The sequence below is a fragment of the Alligator sinensis genome, unplaced genomic scaffold (genome assembly GCF_000455745.1).
Source record: "Alligator sinensis unplaced genomic scaffold, ASM45574v1 scaffold3_1, whole genome shotgun sequence".
Lineage (NCBI taxonomy): Eukaryota > Metazoa > Chordata > Crocodylia > Alligatoridae > Alligator > Alligator sinensis.
Window position 1 is genome coordinate 409,856 of NW_005842465.1, and position 21,111 is coordinate 430,966.

Below are 21,111 nucleotides of genomic sequence, written 5' to 3' on the forward strand. Positions count from 1 at the left end.
GTGCTGTTGAGTCAGCCCTGACCTTGGACCCTCAGTAGATGCTGCCACCCGCCGCAGGGCAATGCTTTGTGTTGGCAGAGGATGTCTCAGCATCAAAAGCGGGAACTCGCCTCTGACTCACCCCTTCAGTCATTCTTATGGCCTCATTGCTTAAGGGCAGCACAGCGACTTCGTGTCTATGAAAGTGCCAGGGAGCAGGGGGAGCTGAACAACGCTTGCAGCTGACGCATGCACAATGGCTCCCAGCCTTGGGCAAACCCAGTGGTGTCAGCCGAGAGCTGGGCACAGGGAGTTGTTCCTGACTTGGACCAGGTCACTCCCTGGCTCACTGTGGGACCTCAGGCAAGTCATTAGCTGCCTGTACGTCAGACTTACCATCCAAGCACAGGGTTAATACAACTGTGGGAGTGTTTAGGAGCCCTGCTCCAGATCTGGGTGCACAAGTGGATCTGGGCAAGGAATAATCACATATGCTGGGACAGGGCCACATTAGTTGGTCTGCATAACTCTCCCTGGGTCCAGAAATTTGGCAGCAGGGGGGGAGCCGGGGGAGGGGAAGAATTAAATGTTGCCACAACTACCCTGCCACCAAATTTATGACCCTGTGGGGAGACCTGTGGGATGGAAGTTGAGCACTTCTGTGCTAAGTAACTAGTCATAGACTAGCACAGAGGTAACTCAACCTTTTTGGCTCACAGACTGGATGGGCAGTGATCTGGCTGGTGGGCTGGATCTGGCAGGGGCAGGGAAGGCAGGCTGACCCCAATCCAGCTGTGTGGGCATCAGGGGCCATGCAGAGCTTGTGAATTTGGCAGCAGGGCAGGGGTGGCAGTATTCACTGTGACTGTTTCCCCCCATGGGGCGCCCTGCAGGCTGGATGCCATGGCTCAGTGAGGCCAGATTTGAACATCTCTGGTTTAGCGCTCCTCTTCAACAAAATGACCCAAACGCTTTACAAAGCAGCCTCGTTTGTCTCACTGCAGAGCTGAGATGCAGCACAGCGCAGAGGCAGTCCTGGAGTCACTAGCTAGGATAAACATTACAATAGTGCTTCATGCTTAGACTTCAGGGCAGTAGGTAGTCCTGCTTTACAAGTGACAAGGAGGAGCTAAACAGCAGAGCTGAGAACAGAGCCCAGGAGCATGAGTCCCAGTCATCAGCCCCAAGACCTGCCACAAGGAAAAAAGGGACCAAGGCTTTGACCATGCCTCTATTTTACGTGCTTACGCAGCCCCCATCATGATGCTATCTGTACCTCACAATCTTTAGTGGGGTTGTCTTCAGGCACTTCCCAAATAGGGCAGTGCTGCCTTTATCTCCATTTTACAGATGGAAACTGAAGCACTGAGCAGTGAGGTGACTCACCCACAGCCACAAAGGAACGGAGTGGCTAAGCAAGGAAATAAACTCAGCTCTCCAAGTCCTAAGGTCATTTCCACTCCTTGCGACCACCTTGATATTCAGGAGCTCGGCCACCACCTCTGGGAGCTGGCAAAGATGACGGCTGCCTCGCCATCAAGCCTCCTCTGGTTCACCGCTGAGTCTTCTCTGCCTCACTACCCAGCCATGTCCTAAATCCTAGAAATGCCCCTTCTGCTAGTCATAAGCCACCTGTGTTGTGCCAGCTGGTGGCAGCAGCCAGGATGGAAGGGAGCTGGGTTTCGTGGAGGCCACGCACAGCAGCGAGGTGGGTAGCTAGGGCAGTCTTGAGGCCAAATGCAGCATGCTGCTGGAGCCAAGTGCGGCATGTCTGAAAGAGAAAAGGTGCCAGAGGGATCTGTCTTCGCTGCCTCACAAACCAAGGAGCCTGGAATAAGGCAGAACACAGGCATCCAAGGGCACCTGAGGCAGTGCTTGCCAAAATGCTCGTGTGTGCAGATGCAAGGCACAGCGGCATCAATGCAGGAAAAAGCACAGCCACTGACTGTCCCTCACCCCCTCCCCAGCCCCCTTCCCTCGGGCATGTGCGGTTCCCTGCCTTCTGCTGGGGACTGCTCAAGCATCAGCTCCAGACTGACCTTTGTGTCTTCCACAGGGCCGGGGAGAAGCTGGAACCAGCGTTTCACAGCACTTCCTTTCACCGCCTGAGCACAAAGACCTGCTGTGGCAGGGTCTGGAGGGCTCCTCTGCCAAGCATGTGGCCAACAGTTACGTGATTACTTATGCATCACCAGGCCTGTTTCAGGAAAACATCTTCCTTTATTCTACCCCCACCCCCCTCCCCAATCCCTTGGCAGGGACTAATTGCTCAGGGTTCTGGCACAAACACAGGTGGAGCTTGCCATCTAGTGGCCAAAATGAAAGGCAGCTTGTCCGTGAGCCGCAGCATGCAGGAGCTAACCAAGCTGCCCGGGTCCTTCCTGCCCTTTCACCCATCTGGTACCTTGCACGCAGAATAAAGCTGGGTCATTTACTTTAGTTCCTAGGCTTACACCTTCTGTTACTACTACAGGAATGAACATCAGGTAGCAATTATTATTATTAATCACTGCGTTTAGCACAGAATCATATAAGGACAAACCAAGATCATGGCCCCTTGAGAGCAGGCACGTACAAATGCCAAGGAGCAGACAGAATCTGCCCCAGAGAGTCGCACACAGAGAAAAAGAGAGCAGCTGAAGTGTAGGGAAGAGGGAAGCAGTAGTGACAGCATTTATGATCCAGAGAGTTTGCAGCATACATTTTTGATCAAATCATCCCTCCTTAAAGTGCATTTTTCAGCACCGAGATGTCTTCAGTAAAAATAGAAATCTCAGCCATTTAAGGGGTAGGAACAACCAGGGGCATCTCAGATGACCTGCCACAAAATAGATCTAAGGAACAGGACAGCCTAGAAAAGCAGTTCCTAAGCGACTGGCAGCAATGCAACCTTCCATCCGCAGCATTTGACCTTCCACTGCATTTGACAAGATAGGAAAAAAATCTAGCTAAGCGTGTGAAACAACAGGAAGAAAAAGGAGATAAATTTATAGTGAGTTCAATCCTGTGTTGCCTTCAAATACAGGCACTTTGATAGATTGATGAAAAGGAAACAGAGCTTTTGGAACAGTCTCTTTCACCTCTAGAAATGTTTTCTCATACAGTCATGCTCTTTTCCATTTGCCAGTCAAGCTCCACATCCCTTCCCTCCCTCAGATGGCAGCAGGCCTTCTCTAGTGGTGGTAACACACCACCATCCTGAGCTCTTATATTACTTTAATATTGGTAATGTGGTGGGGCCTGGAGGGCACAACCAAGATTGGGACTCCTTGGTGCTAAATGTTAGTTCAAACAAGTGATAAGGGACAGTCACAGCTCTGCATTACTCAGTCTAAACCAGTGGTGGCTGATCTGCCACAAATTAAGCCCTGCACCCTCTCTGAGTGCTAGCAATGATCCCCACCCCCTTGAAGCCAGTGAATTTGCCCTGAATTTGCCATATAAATTGGCAAAAAGCACCGAATTTGCCTTATAAATTGTGGGGCCAGGGAAGGGTTAACCTCTCAGCAGTGACACTTCTTCTTGAAACAGCAACCTGTCCCCACACTCCACTCCTGCTCCATGTAGCTGGAGGCTCAAGCCCCGCAGCATACACTCTAGCACCAATCTTTACTGAACGCTTAGGGCTCATGTGCCACACACGCCACCTGTAGCATGTGCTGCAGGCTGTTTGTTCACCTGCGTCTAAACGGAGCAGACAGGCAAAAGACATCAAGGGAAAGAGAGGCACAGAGAGGATGCCAAAACCCAGCTATTTTGGCTCCCTGAGCAGTACTACATGTCCTGTGCCATACAGCTTCTCCGGAGAGCTGCCCTGTCCTCACACACAATACTGCAAGGCATTGTTCTTGGCCAGGGGCTCCAAGCACTACCGCTGTACAAATTAGAAGTCATGGGAATGGTCCTTGATGAAACGGTAAGGATGTCTGCCTCATGCCAGTGAATACAGATCCACTGGAAAGTGAACCTGTCTCTCGCCTTGGTGTCTGCTGGTGCTGGAGAGGAACATAACCAGCAATTAGTGCAGAGGTGGGCAAGATGCGGCCCGCGGGCCACATGTGGCCCACCAGGCCATCCTATCCAGCCCACGGGGCCCCTAAAAAATTTAGAAAATGAATATTTATCTGCCCCTGGCTGCCTGTCATGCAGCCCTCGACGGCTTGCCAAAACTCAGTAAGCGGCCCTCCACCTGAAATAATTGCCTGCCCCTGAAATAGTGACATAACCAGCAAACACTGGTTTGTCTTGTATTGCATATGCTGAAGGAAATAGACAAAAACCCAGAGCTGCTTATGAATGGAAATGAAATCTCCCAGCCCTCTTGATGGACTCAGTGATCTAAGCTGAGCAATACTCAGTAGCAACCTAAAAGCAACAAGACAGTGTGTCCTGGCCTCTCCAACCCACTAGTAGCTGTATCCAGTGGAGAAGAAATCATCTGCTAGAAACTTTGGCTACTGGAAACAGAGCACTCTTTTCCTAGCAAAGTGCCCACAGAAGGGTCTCACTCGCTGGCAGCACATCCCTGCACTGCAGATGCAAGCACCTTCAAAGGAGGCAACACCCATTTCCTAAGCAGCTTCCTGCTTCAGTGCAGGATGATCCTGCCCCAAGGTGTTCACATGGACTGCCTGGGCATGAGGAGTGAGGCCTGCAGCAAGGTTACTCATTATACACAGTGGGTACAAAGTACCACCTGGCTTGTATGCATAGCACGTCACACCTATTTTACACTGGCATAAAAGAGGACAAAATGCAGGGCACTGAGATTATGGAAAAGGATCTGTTTGCATGAACCCCTTCCACAGGCCACAGAAAGTGACTGGCTCTGATGTTAAAAGTACTACTATGCACCATTCACTTGGTTTTTTTCTTCTGAATATTCCCCCACTGCTATAGCCTCAGGGCAGGATCCACACGCACCAGTTATGATTTGATTCCTGTCACCTGTGTGTGGGAGGAGAGGGAAGCTGGGTGTTCCTTTGCTTTCAACACTGGCAGAAATAGGACCAAGATCTTCTCAAGGACAAGTGCCTGCTGCCCACACACACTGAAGATGTTGTAAGAGCAGGCTAAGGCCAACATGCAAACAAAAAAAGAGCAGAGCCCTTTCCATGGGCATCATTCCCTGGCATGCACAGCTACACACACACTCTGCTCTTCTGAATGGGGCTGTGGTCAAAGATCCTGCAGAACCAGGACCCATGTGCATCCCTACCCTCTTCTCCTTCTGCCCACACACTCCCAACTGTTCTTCCCATTTCCCAGGCTTAGTCTCATGCTGCCTTCTGTAATTCCCCTTGCAGCTTCCCAACTATGGCACCACACACCTGTAAGCAGCACTTTTCTTTGCTGGAGATCATAGCAAAGGGAAAGCAAGCATCAGCCGCGTTTCCTCTGATGGGGGCACATGGCAAGTTGCTTGAGGCCACATGGCCATGCAGGGGGCAGGGGCAGTAACAGAGCCCAGGACACTAATCTGAGCAGCCCATGTGAAGAACCATGCTGCCTTCCCTGACCTCCAGAGAATGTATTCATTCCCTAAAGCACTCAGACTGCAGCAACCAGCCTAGTCCACCTATATAACACTCAGCTGCATCCATCAGAGCTTCTCTGCAAGTTGTCCAGGGTTGGGATGGTGTGTAGTATGCTCTACCTGCTACAATGGTGCCAACACTGCCTGCCTGTGTCATATAAACAACTTTGGGAGTCCATCATAGATGGACAAAGGAATCCTCCAAAAGTCCAAATTCCAAACCAGACTTTATTGGCAAGGCAAATCACACAAATCTCCTGAGGAAAACCTGTCCTTGTATGATGCAGGAAAAGCTTTTAGGCTCAGATCCTGGTAAATGGAAAAGGACAGGGGAAGATTCTTCATGGTGCAGCAGATTGGATGCAAAGGGCTCCCATGCAGTTCCAGTTCCTAAGGCACTTCCAGCCACTTGAATTCCAGCTACCTCTTGTGTCCAGGAAGCTGGTCCTAGAACTGGGCTCCTGGGGAGTGAGATGGACTTCTGGTATGATGTTTTACCTGCTGTTCCCCCATATAACTTGGGTGATGCAGGTGCTTTAAGGGATCAGGTGAACAGTGGAGTAGGCAAAACCCTACAAAGTGATACACCTACCTATGCTGCAGCCAGGCCTAGATGCTGGCTCAGTTTTTGCTAACTCTACCCTACAGATACTGCCATGAGTGCAGCTTGTGTAGACACACCTAAGCTAACATGGGTCCTTTGAGCAATGTAGTGACAACAGTGCTAAATTCAGCCCAGACCAACTGCCCCAGCATTGATTGAAGCTCCAGCTAACTTTACACTGTGTGCTGAGCCCTGTGTTGATGTAGCTCCACTTTCACAGGGAATCTCCTGACCTAGCTTCAAGCTGGCTTGGGCAGGTATGCCTCCATAAAGTGCAATCACAACTGTGGCTGTAGCAGGGACCCGCCCAAAGCAAAATCTGTGTTGTACGTATCATTCTTGTTCTACAAGGTCATCACTTGTAATGAGCTGAGCACTGCCTACTAGAGCCTTGGCAGTTTCTGCTGCTGTTACACAGGGGTGGGGCTGGAGGAGCTGCCAAGTGAACTTACTGCAGTAGGAGCATCCTGGGTGGTGTAACTGATGCAACTGAGCAGCAAGGCAGGGGTGAGAAGCCCTTTGACAAACGCTATGTTTCCCTGCTGCAACCACTAACACATCTTCCTAACCCAGTAAAAAGGTACAATGGACTGAAAACCAGTCTCTGAATACAGAATATTAATTTGCCGCAGCAGCTGATTACACAGTAGGACCAATGCTCAGCAGGCACCAGCCAGTACTAAATTCTATCCCTTTATTTAATCCTTAGTTCTACAGGTAGGCATGGGCCAAGACGGGACATGCAGGAGTCTCAAACCACTCACCAGGCAGCACAGGTTTTTTTGACTGAAACCCATGTCAAAACAAAAAATGCATGAGCAGCTCCTTAAAAACAGTTCCTCAAGGGCAGTTCAACCTTGTCTTTCTCAGAATGAGAAGGATGGAGGCCACGCCTGGATGCTAGTCAACGCGCACACAGACTGCAGTAGAAGCAGTGCTGTATGAAGCTGGCTTCACCCACAAAGGGCAGGCTTTCTCTGAGAGGCATTTTTTCCCTTTAAAAACAACAAGAAACAGAAAGGCAAAATCCTGAGGAACTGGTCTCAGTCCTAAAATGAGAGTCAAAGGGTAACATATAGCTTGGGAGAACCACAGCCCTGCTCTCCCCACAAGCCAGGAGCAGGGGGTCATCCCTTGGCAGCATGGTTCTCCAGCTAAAAGTAGCTGAGCTGTCCGACAGGCAAAGTCCTTTTCAGCTGAAGTCTCGATCTGGCAGTACAAGGGGGGCTACCAGAGTCCAGAGGTAGAGGAGGAGCCCGGCCCAGCTGGAAGAGATCTTTACCCACACTGCAGTCCAAGGACTACTCATAGTCTGGAAATGCTCGTCAGGCCTGCAACACCGAACAGAAAACCCAAAATCAGATCAAATGAGTCACTGCAATGTACTACACAGGGTGTTTCCAGCTAAGAACTCCTGCTCATTCCCCTCACTGCCCCCAGCTTCATAAATGCCTTATTTCTAACCAGCTAAGCACTGAATCCATCTGAATAAGTTAATTGCCCAGGTCATTTGGGAACAAAGCAAGGATCCTGTTTACTTCTCTACATGTCCCAGTTTTGAGGCATCCCTGTAATTAAACTGTGACTTGTGCTCAAGCGCCAGTGTCTCTGTCGGAAGAGATCACTCCTCACTGCACAGGCCAGCTCCACGTCCCAGTGGCCTGAGGAGGGGAAATGTCTGCCCCCAGTCTGCCTTGCAGAATGAGTGCTGCTCTGTGGAGAGTGCAAGCTGGATCCTGCTGAGCGCTGAAGGACAACTGGAGCTTGCTTTGACTCATGCACCAGCACCACAGGGGTCTGAAGGCAAAGTCACTGCCCGGCACTGTCAGAGCAGGTGAAGGGTAACAGAGCGCTGTCACTAGAGCAACCAGTGCTATATAAATAGCAAATGGGAGAAAGGAGGGGCAGGTGGAATGAGCAGGAATACAGAGCTCTGGAAGGAATGGGGGGAGGCTCTAATGGCCAGATCGTCCTAACTTGTAACTGGATCCTGCATTACCACCCCCAGCTCTTCCCCTGCCTTTCAGCAGACATTAAGCTCCTCTGCAAGCTCCCCCGGCACAGGCTTAGCAGAGTTCAGCTGAGGACACCTCCACGGATCCAGTCTGCTCGGATGCTGCTGCGGCTGCTGCTCTGCACTGGTTACCTAGGCAACTTCATTACCAGCAGTAAAGCAGCAGGCGAGTCCAGGAGTCTGCCACTGACCATGTGCCCCAGCCAGTTCTGCTGCCCAGCTTGTAGCCACCATATTCAGAGCAACACAATGAAGGGGCTGGGGAAACTGGTATGACCAAGGTGCTTTGCTTAGTCAAGCTGTCAATCATAACCAGGCCAAAATGTCTGCTAACTGCAGAGACCCAGCCCCATCTCCTACCAGGCTCTGCACTGTCAGCTTTGCTGGATAGAGCTGCAGGGACAGGGTGGGGAAAGCCAAGCAACCTCAGGCTTTTCTCCCGGCAAAACAGTGCTGTAGGCAACCAGGGGCAAATTCACCCCAGAAGAGCAGCAGCAGCAGGTCTGTGAACCATTCACAGCCTCCTCCAGCACCAAGGGCCCTATGCTGCTCTGCTCTCTGGGGGAATTTCAACTTCAGGGACCCCTTCCCAGGTTAGACAGAGAGTGGTGGCTTCTGCATTGGAGTCAGCACTGTCTTCACATGCCTGAGGGGCGGGCAGTGCTTTTTATTCCACCAAAAGCAAAGCTTTTAATGAAGGGAGGCTGCTGCTTAGCCATCTTTGACAGATGGATGGGTCCCTTGTCTAATTGTGCCTCAGCTCCTCCATCCCAGACAACTATGGGCTAACCTCACCAGAAGCAGGTCACTAACTCAGTCTGGGACACGACAGCTACAGCTTGGCCCAGATGCAAACTCATTAGGTACCAAGTTACTTTTCTTGGATCACCTTGAGCTGGGAGTTGAATCCCAGTATCCTCACTCCTATACCAGGGTCCTACCCACTGACATGTCACTCCCAGGACACAAAGACACTGAAGGAGCACGCACCTGTACCAGTTTGTGAGTGTCATCATGATGTAGAGGGAGGCCAGGACAAGGCAGAGGTGGAAGAAGCTGTAATTGTAGGACACACTGTCCTGCTCATTGTCATAGGCCCGGTGCACACCATCTTCCAGGCTTGCCCCTCCGCTGCCCGCTGCTCCTGGGCCTTCCTCAGTCAGCATCATTTTATTCACTTGGGCGTGGTCCGAGGAGCGAATGCTGGGAGCAGATGTGGGAGATGGGTTGAATGCAGGGCAGACAAGCTGGCAAGCTCTGTGTAAATACTACACCTAATCCAACACGTAGACAAGTTACCCTCCTGCCAGGCTGCCGCTCTGGCTCGCTATTTGAATGGGAACATCAGCTAAGGTCCACTGCAGGCCAGATTCAGCCCTTGGTTCCATCTGACCTGTCCCTTCCATGCCCTCCTGGCTACAGGGCTGTTTCTAGCCCCTGACAGCAAGTGTTTTTGGCAGCATGACCCTTCACAGAAATTCGCAGCCTTTTATCATACATTGCAGTACAGACAAGAGAGGAAAATCGCAGCAAATTAAAAGGGTGTGAAGCTTTACTGTGTGCTAGCTGCACTGTGGCAAGTGCTTGTGTGCCTGCCCTCCCTGCGGCAAGTGAAAGCTGGGCAGCAGTACTTTAGCAGTCAGCGAAACAGAGTTAAGCTACCGCAGCTGAGCTTTCACTTACTGTGGCTAGCATGGACACGTGGACAGGCACTTGGGTGGAACTGATGCAGAGAAAGTCCCCCATCTCCTTTTAACTTGCTGCAATTGTTTCATTCATCCCTGCCCCACCCCCAGAAGGGGCACCATGTGCGAGGTGAGAGGCAAGGGCTGCTATCAGCCCTCATGTGAGCTTGGGCTACAAAAGACTGAATATGACAGTGATGGATAAAGATTCCAGTCAGACGTGGCAGAAGCACCCTGAATCCTCACCTGATAAAGAGCGTGCACAGAACAAAGATGACCAATCCCACAATGCTCGGGGCATCCCACCACATGGTCACATGCCCCTCAGCCACTGGGGTGGCCGTGCTGTTCCTGACCAGGAGGGTGGGGTTACAGGATTTGTCTGTAACAGATTTCAAGATAACAATATAAAAAGTCAGAACCTTTCCAACTGCTCAGACCCAAGGCCTCTTTTCATACAACATGACTTTCATGGCCCAGAGCACTCCACCCTTCTGCCCCTGCCTTCCCCCAACACTGCAGAAGTCCCAGGGCCAATCCAATGTCACTTCACATGGGGACCTGCCCCCAAGGGCAACTTGACAACACATGCCTTTAGTGCAGAGGATTTCCCCCCACTCCTCCCATCAGGCCTCCAAAGTTGCTCCCCTCTTCATGCTAGTGGAGCAAGCCTCAGGTCACTGACCCACCACATGAGCACTATGGGCTGGCACAATGGTCCAAACTGGACCTGATGCCCAGAAACGAGGGAAAGCAGGACCTGCAGTTACAGCCCAGAGACCACAGGAATCCTAAGGATCAGAGAGAAGAGGCTGCTCTTCATGGATCTTTCTGGCTTGAGCTCTCATCTGTAACCAGCTGCAGTGGGCACAGTGAGGAGCAGGAAGCATTTAAGTTAACTAATGCAAGTGAAAGCCAGACATGTAGGAGACCCTGTAGATGCTGGGGGTGGGAAACGACCAGGGAAGAGGAAGCCAAGAAAAAACTTGTGCCAACCCTGCTACATTTTGGGGGGGGGACACGACACCAAGACCCCCAGCAACCTGCACAGGCCAATCGCCCATTCTTGCCAGTGCTACCACTCCCAACACCCATGCCCAGCCAAGCAGGTTGGCTGAGCACCTTGCTCTGACAAGTCTGAGGCTAGGATTAGTACTGTTTACTTGGGATATCAGCCAGAGGCCCTCGGGACCAGTTTCACTTACTTGGCACATTGGCCAGAGCCGACCAGGTGATGAACATGGTGTAGAGTGTGATGAGGGAAGCCTGCAGCAGGCCTGAGTGTGGCTGAGCATTCTGCAGAGAGGAAAAGGGGGTCATTAGGGATATATACCCTGTACAACCAGCTGCATGGCACAGAAAAGCAGGCAGCACTAGCATCTGTACTGGTATTGTGTGAGCAGGTCAGTCAGCAGCAATGTGACAGCCGAGGCAATCCAGGAGGAAAGAGCATCCTGCTGCCATGTAGTGCTGCTGAGTGCCACCAGGCACAGCCAGGCTGGCATAGCTCTGCCCAATGGGCCCCAAGCAGCTGGGCTGGCACCTGCCCCACAGATGCAGGGGTTTGTGAGAAAGAGATAATAGCAGCTCAAATCTGCGTGGGATGTCAAGCTTTGTTTTTCAATGCAGGAATCATTACACTGGATCAGAGCTGTGATACATCCAACCCAGTCTCCCATCTGGGACAATGACGAGGGCCAGATTCCTCAGAGGAAGGCACTAGTGACCCTGCAATAAGCAGCAATGGGGTAACCTATTTTGTAGGCATGTCTCTTCTTGACCCCCAAGCAGTTAGCTGCTCACCTATAGCCTAAATCCTCAGGGAAGTAGATAAGGGATGGAACTATCATATGGTACAACCATCAATATGCTCATGATCCATCCACATAACCAATCTTTCTATGGATCCTCCCAGCTGTTGGCATCAGTGGTATGTCAGGGCAGGAAGCTCCATGCTGGGTTAGTGAGAGGACTAAACAATGTTGCTGTAGGTCCCTGGCCATCCTGTGGTTCCCTGAACCATGGAATGCTGAACAGCTGGAGATGCCCCAAATCAGTGTGACCTGAGCACTCCAGGACGCTACACGAAAGTGCAGTTGTATAAAAGCAATTGGGGTCAGCTTACAGCAGTTTCCCATCGTACAAAGCTGCCAACATTTGTGGGAGGGGCTCCCTGCTCTCTACCTCCTTGTCCAAGCTGCTGAACAGGAATAAGAGGTACTCCCTGCTGACCCGTTAACTCAAAACTCTTCATCTCAGACAACAGCACCCCTCACCTCACACATCAGAGGTAATGCCATTGAGATCAGAGCTCTGCCACAGACTTGGGCTGGGTGATAGGAACCTGTCACCCTCTGCAGACCTGTACAAGGCCACGTGCAGGCAGGGAGCATCCAATCTGCCTCAGCTCACTGCTCAGCTATTCACTCTGGTTGAAAAGTCAGACAAGCAGCCTGGTTGCTACCCCTGCAGAGTCTGGCTGGGGCTAGATGCAAGCCAGCAGGGCAAAGTAATTAAGGGAGCTGACTCCATAGCACAAAACAGGCTTCTGAGCATGCTGCATTGACCCCGTACTGCAGCAGACAGCTAGCTCAACAAAACTGCAGCTAGCTCAACAAAAACAGAGCAGTTTAGCTCATCAGGCTTTGCCTTATACAACAAGCTGGCTCCATTAGCAGAAATCAGGTTCTCTCTCCAGAGCTAAGCCAGAGGTTGTGTTATCCAAGCCCAGGTTCAGCCACCATGGGACATCCTGATTTCAGACAAGGGACTTGTTTAAAGGAAACCAGACTGGGCTGATCTCAGTTTTAATAACTTGCTGCCTTTCTAAAGTGGGCACGCTGTTACGTATCAACCTGCCTGCTGGCCAGCTGCACTTCTTGATTTAATCACCAGATGGCACATGTGCTCCAAAGGGGGAGTGAAGCAGCACAGGCAGTAGCAGAGGCCTAGGAGCATGCCACCTCCCTCCTCACCTGGATTTTGGGCAGGATGGACACCACAGAGATGATCACACAGAAGATGAGGTTGAGACTGATCAGCACCTTGTTCTCTGTGCAGCCATCATGCTTGGTGTAGTAGACATACAGCAGCACCACAGCCGTGATGGATGCTGCATAGAAGATGAAGGTGACGAAGAAAAGGCCTGGAGAGGACAGAGCAGAGAGGACTGAGTAACACAAAGGGGAAGGGGAGCACTTGTGGGGCTCTGTTACCCCCCAACTTTACTGTCAACTACTTTTAGAGCCCCAGAGGGGCAGGGATCGCAGAGCAAACACACTGCCTATGCTGCAACCTGTCTGTAGGCACTTGGCCATTTTCTTTCACCCCACAAATATAGGGGAAAGAAGCATTAACATGAGGAAAACAGGAGGCACCAGCAGGGTGTCCTTGGCAGACAGAGCATCTCAAACTTCCCAGCTCTTTCAGGGGGATTGACAAAAGCCACTTGCACGTAGCAATCCCTGGTAACGTCTCTGATGGTCAAGAACTCCTGAAACAACGAAAATGCTAACGTCCACAAAGATAAAGATACGGAGACGGGTTTTGTCATATGAAAAAAGAAGGTTTTTCAAGCTGGATCAATTTAGGCTGCTGGGGCCATGTCAGTGTCTCCCCGCCACCCAGCGCACCCCGTTCCAAAGGAGAAAGACTTCTAAAGACTCACAGCATCACTCTGTACAGACCTGCGTACCAGCCTTTGGCATTGCCTTCATCTGCATTGCGAAGCCAGATCTGACTCCAGGAGTGGGCAAAGTCAATCAGAAGGATGAGCTGGATGAGAATGAAGAAGAAGGAGCCCACCACACCAAAGTAGAACCACACTGGATTGGGATGGGGAAACAAAAATACCAAGAAGTAAAAAAACTAATTAGCACCAAAGAAATGTCTAACTTTATGAATAATGAGTCCATTGGAGATGGAACCAAAGAAAGAGGCTTCTTCTTGGCAGCTCCTCTGCTTGAGCATTGAGGCAGTGGGATACCATCTCAGCACATGAGTGATGCAGTGCTTTAGAGCCAACGTGCCATAGTGCATACTGCCAAAATGATCTTGGCAGGGGAATTAGCTCTCATGACTGCACACTGGAATTTAGCTCTGTCCTCTGGGACAAGGGAGAGACCCATTAGCTGAAGCTAATGTAAAGGGCTGGTCTATACCTGAGAGATAATTTGCATTAAAAAAAGGAATGCATTTAAAAAGGGAAGTGGCTTTTCCTGACCCATGCGGAAACAAGCATCAAGATTCATCCAAGTCATTACTCCAACTTCTGTCTTCTCAAGCCCCTTCCCCAGCTGCATGGTCCCAGTAACCCACAGCTGGCCCCTCCAAGAGCTCTGCTGTCCTGGAAGCCCTTATCCCTCTGCTGCTGTTTGGCTCAAGGTAGGTAACGCATTCGACAAGGCTAGTTCAGACACTCTCCAGGTGTTCCTGGGTCCTCCCCCAGCTCAGTTGAAAATACAATTGTTATTTTTAGAGGTGCACTGGTACATCGGTCCCATATCAGATCGGCACCGATATAAGGAAGATTGACAATATTAGCAAACGGCTTTTTTTGGCTGATGTAGCTGATAATGTGGCCAATAAATACCCCATGCATGCACGCAGCCACAGGGCAGCAGGCAGGCGGCCAGGAGCATAGCTTGGCAGCGTGGAAAGCAGCATGGGGCTGGTAAGTTGGTTGTGGGGGAAGGTGTGGGGGGGCAGATCAAGCCCCCCACGATGAGAGAGGGAGCAGGGTTGTGGCTGGTGGTGGGGCTGAGGCAGGGGCAGGCACTGCATAGCCAGGGATGGAGCTGCAAGTGGCTCATTCAGGGAGCACAGGGGATGGTGGCTTCCGCTGCTACACACAACCCAGGAGGGCATGGGGGGGTGCCCCCCAAATCTGCAAATGGGGTGAGGGCAGGCTACCACTGCAGGGTGGGGCTGGGCTCTTCCCGGCAAGGAGGCTGGGCCAGGGTTGCTCTCAGGGCAGGTGCTGGGAGGGGGCTGGAGGGGCTACAGTGAATTTTGGGGTGGCTATAGACCCTCCCCCATAGCCAACCTCTCAGCGCCACCACTGCCCACCCCAAGCACAGTCCCGACCCAGCCCCACAATGGGAAGAGTTTGGTGCTCCTCCAGCCCCAGCCCACAGCTGTTGTCCGCCCTTGCCCCGCACGCAGATCCAGGGGCATATGCCCTACATGGCCTCCCAGAGTGTGGGAGTGGGAGCCACGCCCCCCCAGATGAGCCACTCACAGCTCCATCCTGCAACCCACCCCGCCTTCCTGTGCCCTATCATCAGCCCCAGCCCCACTCCATCCCTCAGCGTGGGGGCCTTGATCTGCCCCCCCACACCCTTCCTCCCCCCACCCCTTCCCCCACAACAGACTTACCAACCCGATGCTGCTCTCCAAGCTGCGGGGCTACAGGCAATTCTATCAGTATTGATGGATATGGCTCATTAAAAATCAGCCATCGGTATTAGCCCAAAAAATCTCTATCAGTGCACCTCTAGCTATTTGTGTAGCTGTAGCCCCTCCAAAGCTCAGGAGCATATTATATCAGGCACTGTACATACACGAAGCAGAGAGCCAAATGTATTTGGGATGTGTCCTGACAAAGCAGTGCACAAATTTGTGAAGGCTCAAACTAATTAATAGTAAAAGCTAGCCTAATGTGGACCAGCACAAACACCACGGGTTCAGCCAGAACAGGAGGCAGCGTCAGGGGGCAAATATAAAACCTCAAGTTGCCCAGGTTAGAGAAATGGTCCTCCCATCTGTCCCTGGGCACCCCAATCCCAGTGTAAAGCCTGAATGCACAAGCATTTCACCAAAGCTTCAGGCTAGCTAAAATGGGATACAAGCAGACTGCCAAAAGAAGAGGTTCCACAAGTGAGAGACCGTCATTGAAAATATCCTGCTATTCTCTTCAACTAACAGCAGAAGCAGCCCATTAGCACAACCTGAATGGCCATATGAAAGGTAACTTGCTGGCGAGTACTATTACATATCTATGTGTGTATGCAGGTTTACCTGATGTGAAGGAGCCATCAGGAATATAGAAAGCACCCACGGTGATGCCAATCAAAATCAGGAACTTGAAAAACCAGAACCTGAATGCAAAGACAAGCAGCAAGAAATAACTGTGAGAGCTAGGAAGGACAGCATGCTGTCCAGATCCACTGAGATAAAGTGCTACCCTCTCCTCCCCCGCAAGGACATGCCATCCAGGGACCACTCATGCCCCCTGGCATGAAGTCAGAGAGGAAAAACACACACTTAGCACCACTCAATGGACTCCCATTTATAGCACATGGAATCTCACAGTCTAGGGCGGCTGCCCTGGCTAGAGTTAAAAATAACATCCCTCCTCCCCCCTTCTCTCCAGTCGCAAAAACAGTTCCCTTAAAAAAATAATAAATGAAAGTCTGCTTTTATAGCAAGATGTTCTGCCCCCGACTTTCCAGAGGCCAGTAATGATACAGCTCTTAAACTGAGCGCAAAACTGTCACTTTCTTGCACCAACATCCATCAGAGAACCTAATTAAAGCTTCAGTCAGATTTTTATTTAATAAAGCAGTCACAGATCAATGGCTTCTACTTTCAAGTGAACAAGAACTAGCAGCAGGAGGCTATTACCCAACAACATTGACTGTTTCTACCCACAATAGCAGCAGGTTGCCTAGGGCCAGAATTGAAGGCATTTTATTTGGAAAGAAATTCCACCTAACTGCTATTATTAGACCTCATTCATGCAGCAGCAGCTGCCAAGATGAGAAACTGAAGCTCAACCAAAAGTTACTGCATGAGAAAAAAACTATGCTAAACCCAAAGTAAACCCTAATCACTTCCACTGTAGAATAGCTGGGCCAGGCTCTGTTGCCAGGTTTAACCAAAAGAGGATTGGAAATCGGTCTCCCTGGCCTCAAAACTGACAAGACCCAAACTGAAACTGGCCAGTAGGTGTCTGCTCTGCAGGGCATCAACAATATAACACACACCAGGTGTTTTTTAAGTGTTTTTCTTTTCAAGTAGTGGTAGTATCACCAACTTGCTAGGGCATTTCACAGATGTGGTACTTTGGATGGAGGGATTAACACTTGCAAGACACGACAATTTCCAGGAGCCTCACCCGTTTTGAATGGCTGCTCTCGGATCCTTGCTGCTCCTCACGCATATCATGATCAAGGCAAACAGGAAGAAGAAAGCAGCCATGGCAAAGCCCATGCGATACACAGATTTATGACCCAGGAAGGAGTTGCAATTGACATGGCCTTCAACACCCAGGATCTGGCTGCCTCCTTTACAGAAGCCAGGAAGCTGTTGTAACGAGAGAGAAAAGGATTCAGTGAGCCTTAGAGCCAGCAGGGCCCTGCAGAGAACCACTGTGCATCCAGAGAGCTTGAGCCAGGCAATACCCTGCTGTATCCACAATCTAAACAGACACAAGAGACCAAGTGTAATAATGGAAGCAGAGCTGCAGTGCAGGAGCTTTTAGTGCTCAACAAGGTTAGGCAAAGAAATTGTATCCTAGACTAGAGCTTAAGGGCTTGTCTGTGCCACTGCAGACCCTGATAAGGATGGGATAGAAGATGTCCTGACTAGTGATGCACTCCAGACCCCAAAGTTCACCACTGAAGCTGCTCCGGGCTCACCCATGGTCACTGCCCACCCTCAGGCACATCAGAGACCGAGTGGGCACTTGAGACAAACCTGAAGCAGCTTCAAGGCTCTGGAGCCTGCCCACAAATTCTGGTGGGCAAGACATGCTCAGCCCCATCTTTGTTGAGACCTACTGCAAGACAGCGAGAGAGATTGCAAAATGCATCGCAGTTGCTCTTTGGGAGCAAAACATTCTAAGGATACCTTCCTGGCAAGAACTGCAGTCCTGCAGCCAAAAGCCCTGCAGGTAGAGGGAGTCCATAAACCAAGGATTGGCAGGGCCATCTCCCTCCAGACCAGCTGTGAGCCTCAGTCTGAAGATGGAGTGACCACATTTAGACTGGACATTAGGAAGAATTTCTTCACAGTTAGAGTGGCCAAGGTCTGGAACGGGCTCCCAAGGGAGGTGGTGCTCTCGCCTACCCTGGGGGTCTTCAAGAGGAGGTTGGATATGCATCTAGCTGGGGTCATCTAGACCCAGCACCCTTTCCTGCCTATGCACGGGGTCGGACTCGATGATCTATTGAGGTCCCTTCCAACCCTAACATCTATGAATCTATGAATATCTAGCAGCAGGGTAGCTGCATAGCACATTTTTAATGGGTAGGGCAATCAACCATTGAAGCAACTCCTTAATAGATATGATGGACTCATCAGTTACAGTCACCGTTCAACTAGCACGGGCTAGATCGGGCTGGGGAATGGAAATCAGCCCAGCTAGCCCAGTTGGGCTAAGTTCTCCTCCCCAGCGTGACCATCCCCTGCCTGATCTAGCACTGGGGATGGAAAATCAGCCCAGCTGGCCTGACTCCCTGTCCCTGGCTGATTGAAACATCGAAACAGCCTCACTGTTTAAAAGAAGCAACATGGAACAGCTGTTTCTAATTGAAATGAAATTTGATACGAAACACTGTTCCCTCGAAATTGAAGGCAAAACAGAACAGTGCCATTTTGCACAGCCCTATTGACTAGTGCTACATATTAACATTTCTCTTTCAATGTATGGGAGTTCAAATATTTAAATCTCATTTCACCTGGTAAATGACCCCAACATCCCAAGTCCCAGTGTTTTGCTTCCGCTTTTGCTCACTGGTCTCACCTTCGTCAGAAAGGGAAAAGCACTGTGGATGTTATTTACCTTGTACAAGTGGTTTTCCACACCGGGTATTATCATGATGATGGACACCAGTGTGCCCAGGAACAGGAAGAAAGTGAAGATGAGGCGGGAGATGGTAGAATTCCTCGCAGAAGGGCAGCAGCCACACAGGAGACAGGGAGCTGACCCACATAGGCATGACACCTGGGGAAAAGAGAGTGAACTGAGCAGACAGCACAGAACGGGGAGATAGTGTTACTGGCAACTTGCTTCTTCACATAAGGCCCACCAGCCACTGTCCTCAGAAAGGTACTGCTTCCGGTTGCTTAGAAAGGGAGGGCTTCTCCCTTCCACCCCACACCTAAAGCCTGAGGACCCCAGCATACAGGGGAAAGGGGTACAGTTTAGACACACTTTAAGAGATCCAGTTTATGATAAGGACTGGCTGATGAGCAGGGCTTGTATTCTAGACTGAGTCTGTGGCTCTGGTCTCACACCAATAAACCTTACAGGAGCTAAGGTTAAAAGCCGGCAGAGTGTAACGACCATGCTGTCTGCATGCAGTAACCTATGGGGGTTGGTGTTTTTACCAGCATGGGGCCAGTTTTGCTCACAGCAGTGGTATCTCCCAGAGGAGGGGAGGGGTGAGGCTGACAAGGGGAGTCTTCCTCCTGTCTCCATTCTGGCACCCTCCCACCTTTGTCTTGGGCAACCAAGACTCACGCCTTGGTTGCCCAACCCCTAGTTATGCTAAAAATTTGAAACCAGAGCTGGCAGGAATTAGAGGTGCACCAGTACATCAGTCCCATACTGGATCGGCATCAATATGGGTGAAATAGACAGTATCGGCAATCGGCTTTTTTTGCCTGATGTGGCTAATGTGGCCAATAAATGCCTCATGCAGGTGCACAGCCACAGCATGCACGCAGGCAGGAGTGCAGCCCAGCAGCTTGGAGAGCAGCATCTGGCTGGTAAATCTGTTGTGGGGGAAGGAGTGGGGGGCATTTTAAGGCCCCCATGGTGAGGGAAGAAGTGGGGTAGGGGCAGGTGCTGCACAGCTGGGGTGGGGCATGGGATGAAGCAGCGAGTGGCTCATCTGGTGGGAGGCAGCTCCCACTGCTGTGTGCACCCCAGGAGGGCATAGCAGGTGTGTGCCCCCAGATCTGCGTGGGGCAGGACGAGCTACTGCTGGGGCTGGGGCCAGAGCTGCACTGAGTTCTTCCCGGCAGAGGTGGGGGCTGGGCTGGGCTGCGCTCAGGGTGGGCAGTGGTGGCAATGGGAGTGGGTTATGGGGGAGCTACGGTGAGTTTTGGGGTGGCTGCAGCCCCCCCCTACCCATATTGCCCTTCCCAATGCTGCTGCCACCCGCCCTGAGCACAACCTGGCCCAGCCCCTTGCCAGGAAGAGCCTGACGCAGCCCCAGCTCCAGCCTGCAGTGGCAGGCCCCCCCGCCCTGCCAAGATCCGGGGCGCAGCCCCAGCTCCAGCCTGCAGTGGCAGCCCACCCTGCACTGCACAGATCCGGGGGGACACCCCCCCACCCCTTCCCCTACAACAGACTTACCAGCCTGATGCCGGTCTGCAAGCTATCTGGCTGCATATCGGAATCAGATCGGTATCAGCCGATATGGCTCTTCAAAAATTGGCCATCAGTATCAGCCCAAGAAATCTCTATCGGTGCCCCCCTAGCAAGAATTTTAATTAAATATCTTTTTCACAAAAAAAGCCAGTTCAAACCAGAACTGTTCCTGAAACAGGATCCATTCCCCTGAATTTCAACAGCTTCAAAAAACATGGAAAATAGTTCCGCTTTTCAGTCCAAAATGACTGCTTTGAAATTCAACTTCATTTACAATCAAAATGAAGCACTGGCCTAGACTGAGATGTCTTTTTTGTCAGTTGGAAGTCAGAAGTCTTCAGGGTGGACTTTGCATGCCAGCGCAGAGCAGAAACTTCAAATACTCCTGTGATAGGAAAGCAGTTTCCCACCACATCTTAACTATACAAGGTCAGTATCATTAGCCCCTTTTTATAGATGGGAAACGTGATGCTGAAACAGTATGTTTAAGATCCCTCCTTGGGCCAGTGGCCCAACCAGAAGCACAAGTCCAGCTTCTCTGCATCCCAGATGTGTGTTTCATCCAACTGGTCTCACCACCACTTGCTTTCTTAATTTTGGAAAATTTAGGTTTCAAGTGCCATCCTAGTCCCATCTGCTCTGGACTCCCAGGGTCCCAGCAGCAATGGGGATTTTGTTAACAGCTGGACAGTTTAGCTGGCTCCACATGGGCTGTAGCAGCAGTAGCGGGGCAGCTAGGTACCTATTCCACAGCCAAGAAGAGACAGGGACATATTTTTTCCCTCTACTCCCTCAAAATGCCTGTTTGTTTTGCTCTCCATTACAGACAGCCCCTGGCCAAAGGCTGAGTAAAGTCTACGTGCTGGAATTGCAGAGCCTACGTGAGAATGTCTCTAGACATGGAAATCCTCATCTCCCCCACTCCTGATGGTGGGTATAGCTTGAAAAGAGAAAAAGGAGGGCTGGGGGGAA

General features: G+C 51.0%; 1 protein-coding gene across 1 annotated transcript in view; it reads right to left on the reverse strand.

Annotated features, from left to right (window-relative positions):
• Positions 1-6,792: 6,792 nt before the first annotated feature.
• Positions 6,793-21,111, reverse strand: part of SERINC2 (serine incorporator 2) — a 26,923-nt gene continuing 12,604 nt past the window's right edge. Inside the window, exons 2-10 of the mRNA XM_006030833.3 lie at positions 18,604-18,765; positions 16,936-17,123; positions 15,837-15,916; positions 13,505-13,642; positions 12,794-12,963; positions 11,024-11,114; positions 10,065-10,200; positions 9,124-9,336; positions 6,793-7,450 (exon numbers count right to left, since the gene is read on the reverse strand). Of these exons, the coding sequence (XP_006030895.1) occupies positions 7,312-7,450; positions 9,124-9,336; positions 10,065-10,200; positions 11,024-11,114; positions 12,794-12,963; positions 13,505-13,642; positions 15,837-15,916; positions 16,936-17,123; positions 18,604-18,639 (1,191 nt within the window). The 5' untranslated portion in view covers positions 18,640-18,765 and the 3' untranslated portion in view covers positions 6,793-7,311. The remainder of the gene's footprint in view (positions 7,451-9,123; positions 9,337-10,064; positions 10,201-11,023; positions 11,115-12,793; positions 12,964-13,504; positions 13,643-15,836; positions 15,917-16,935; positions 17,124-18,603; positions 18,766-21,111) is intronic.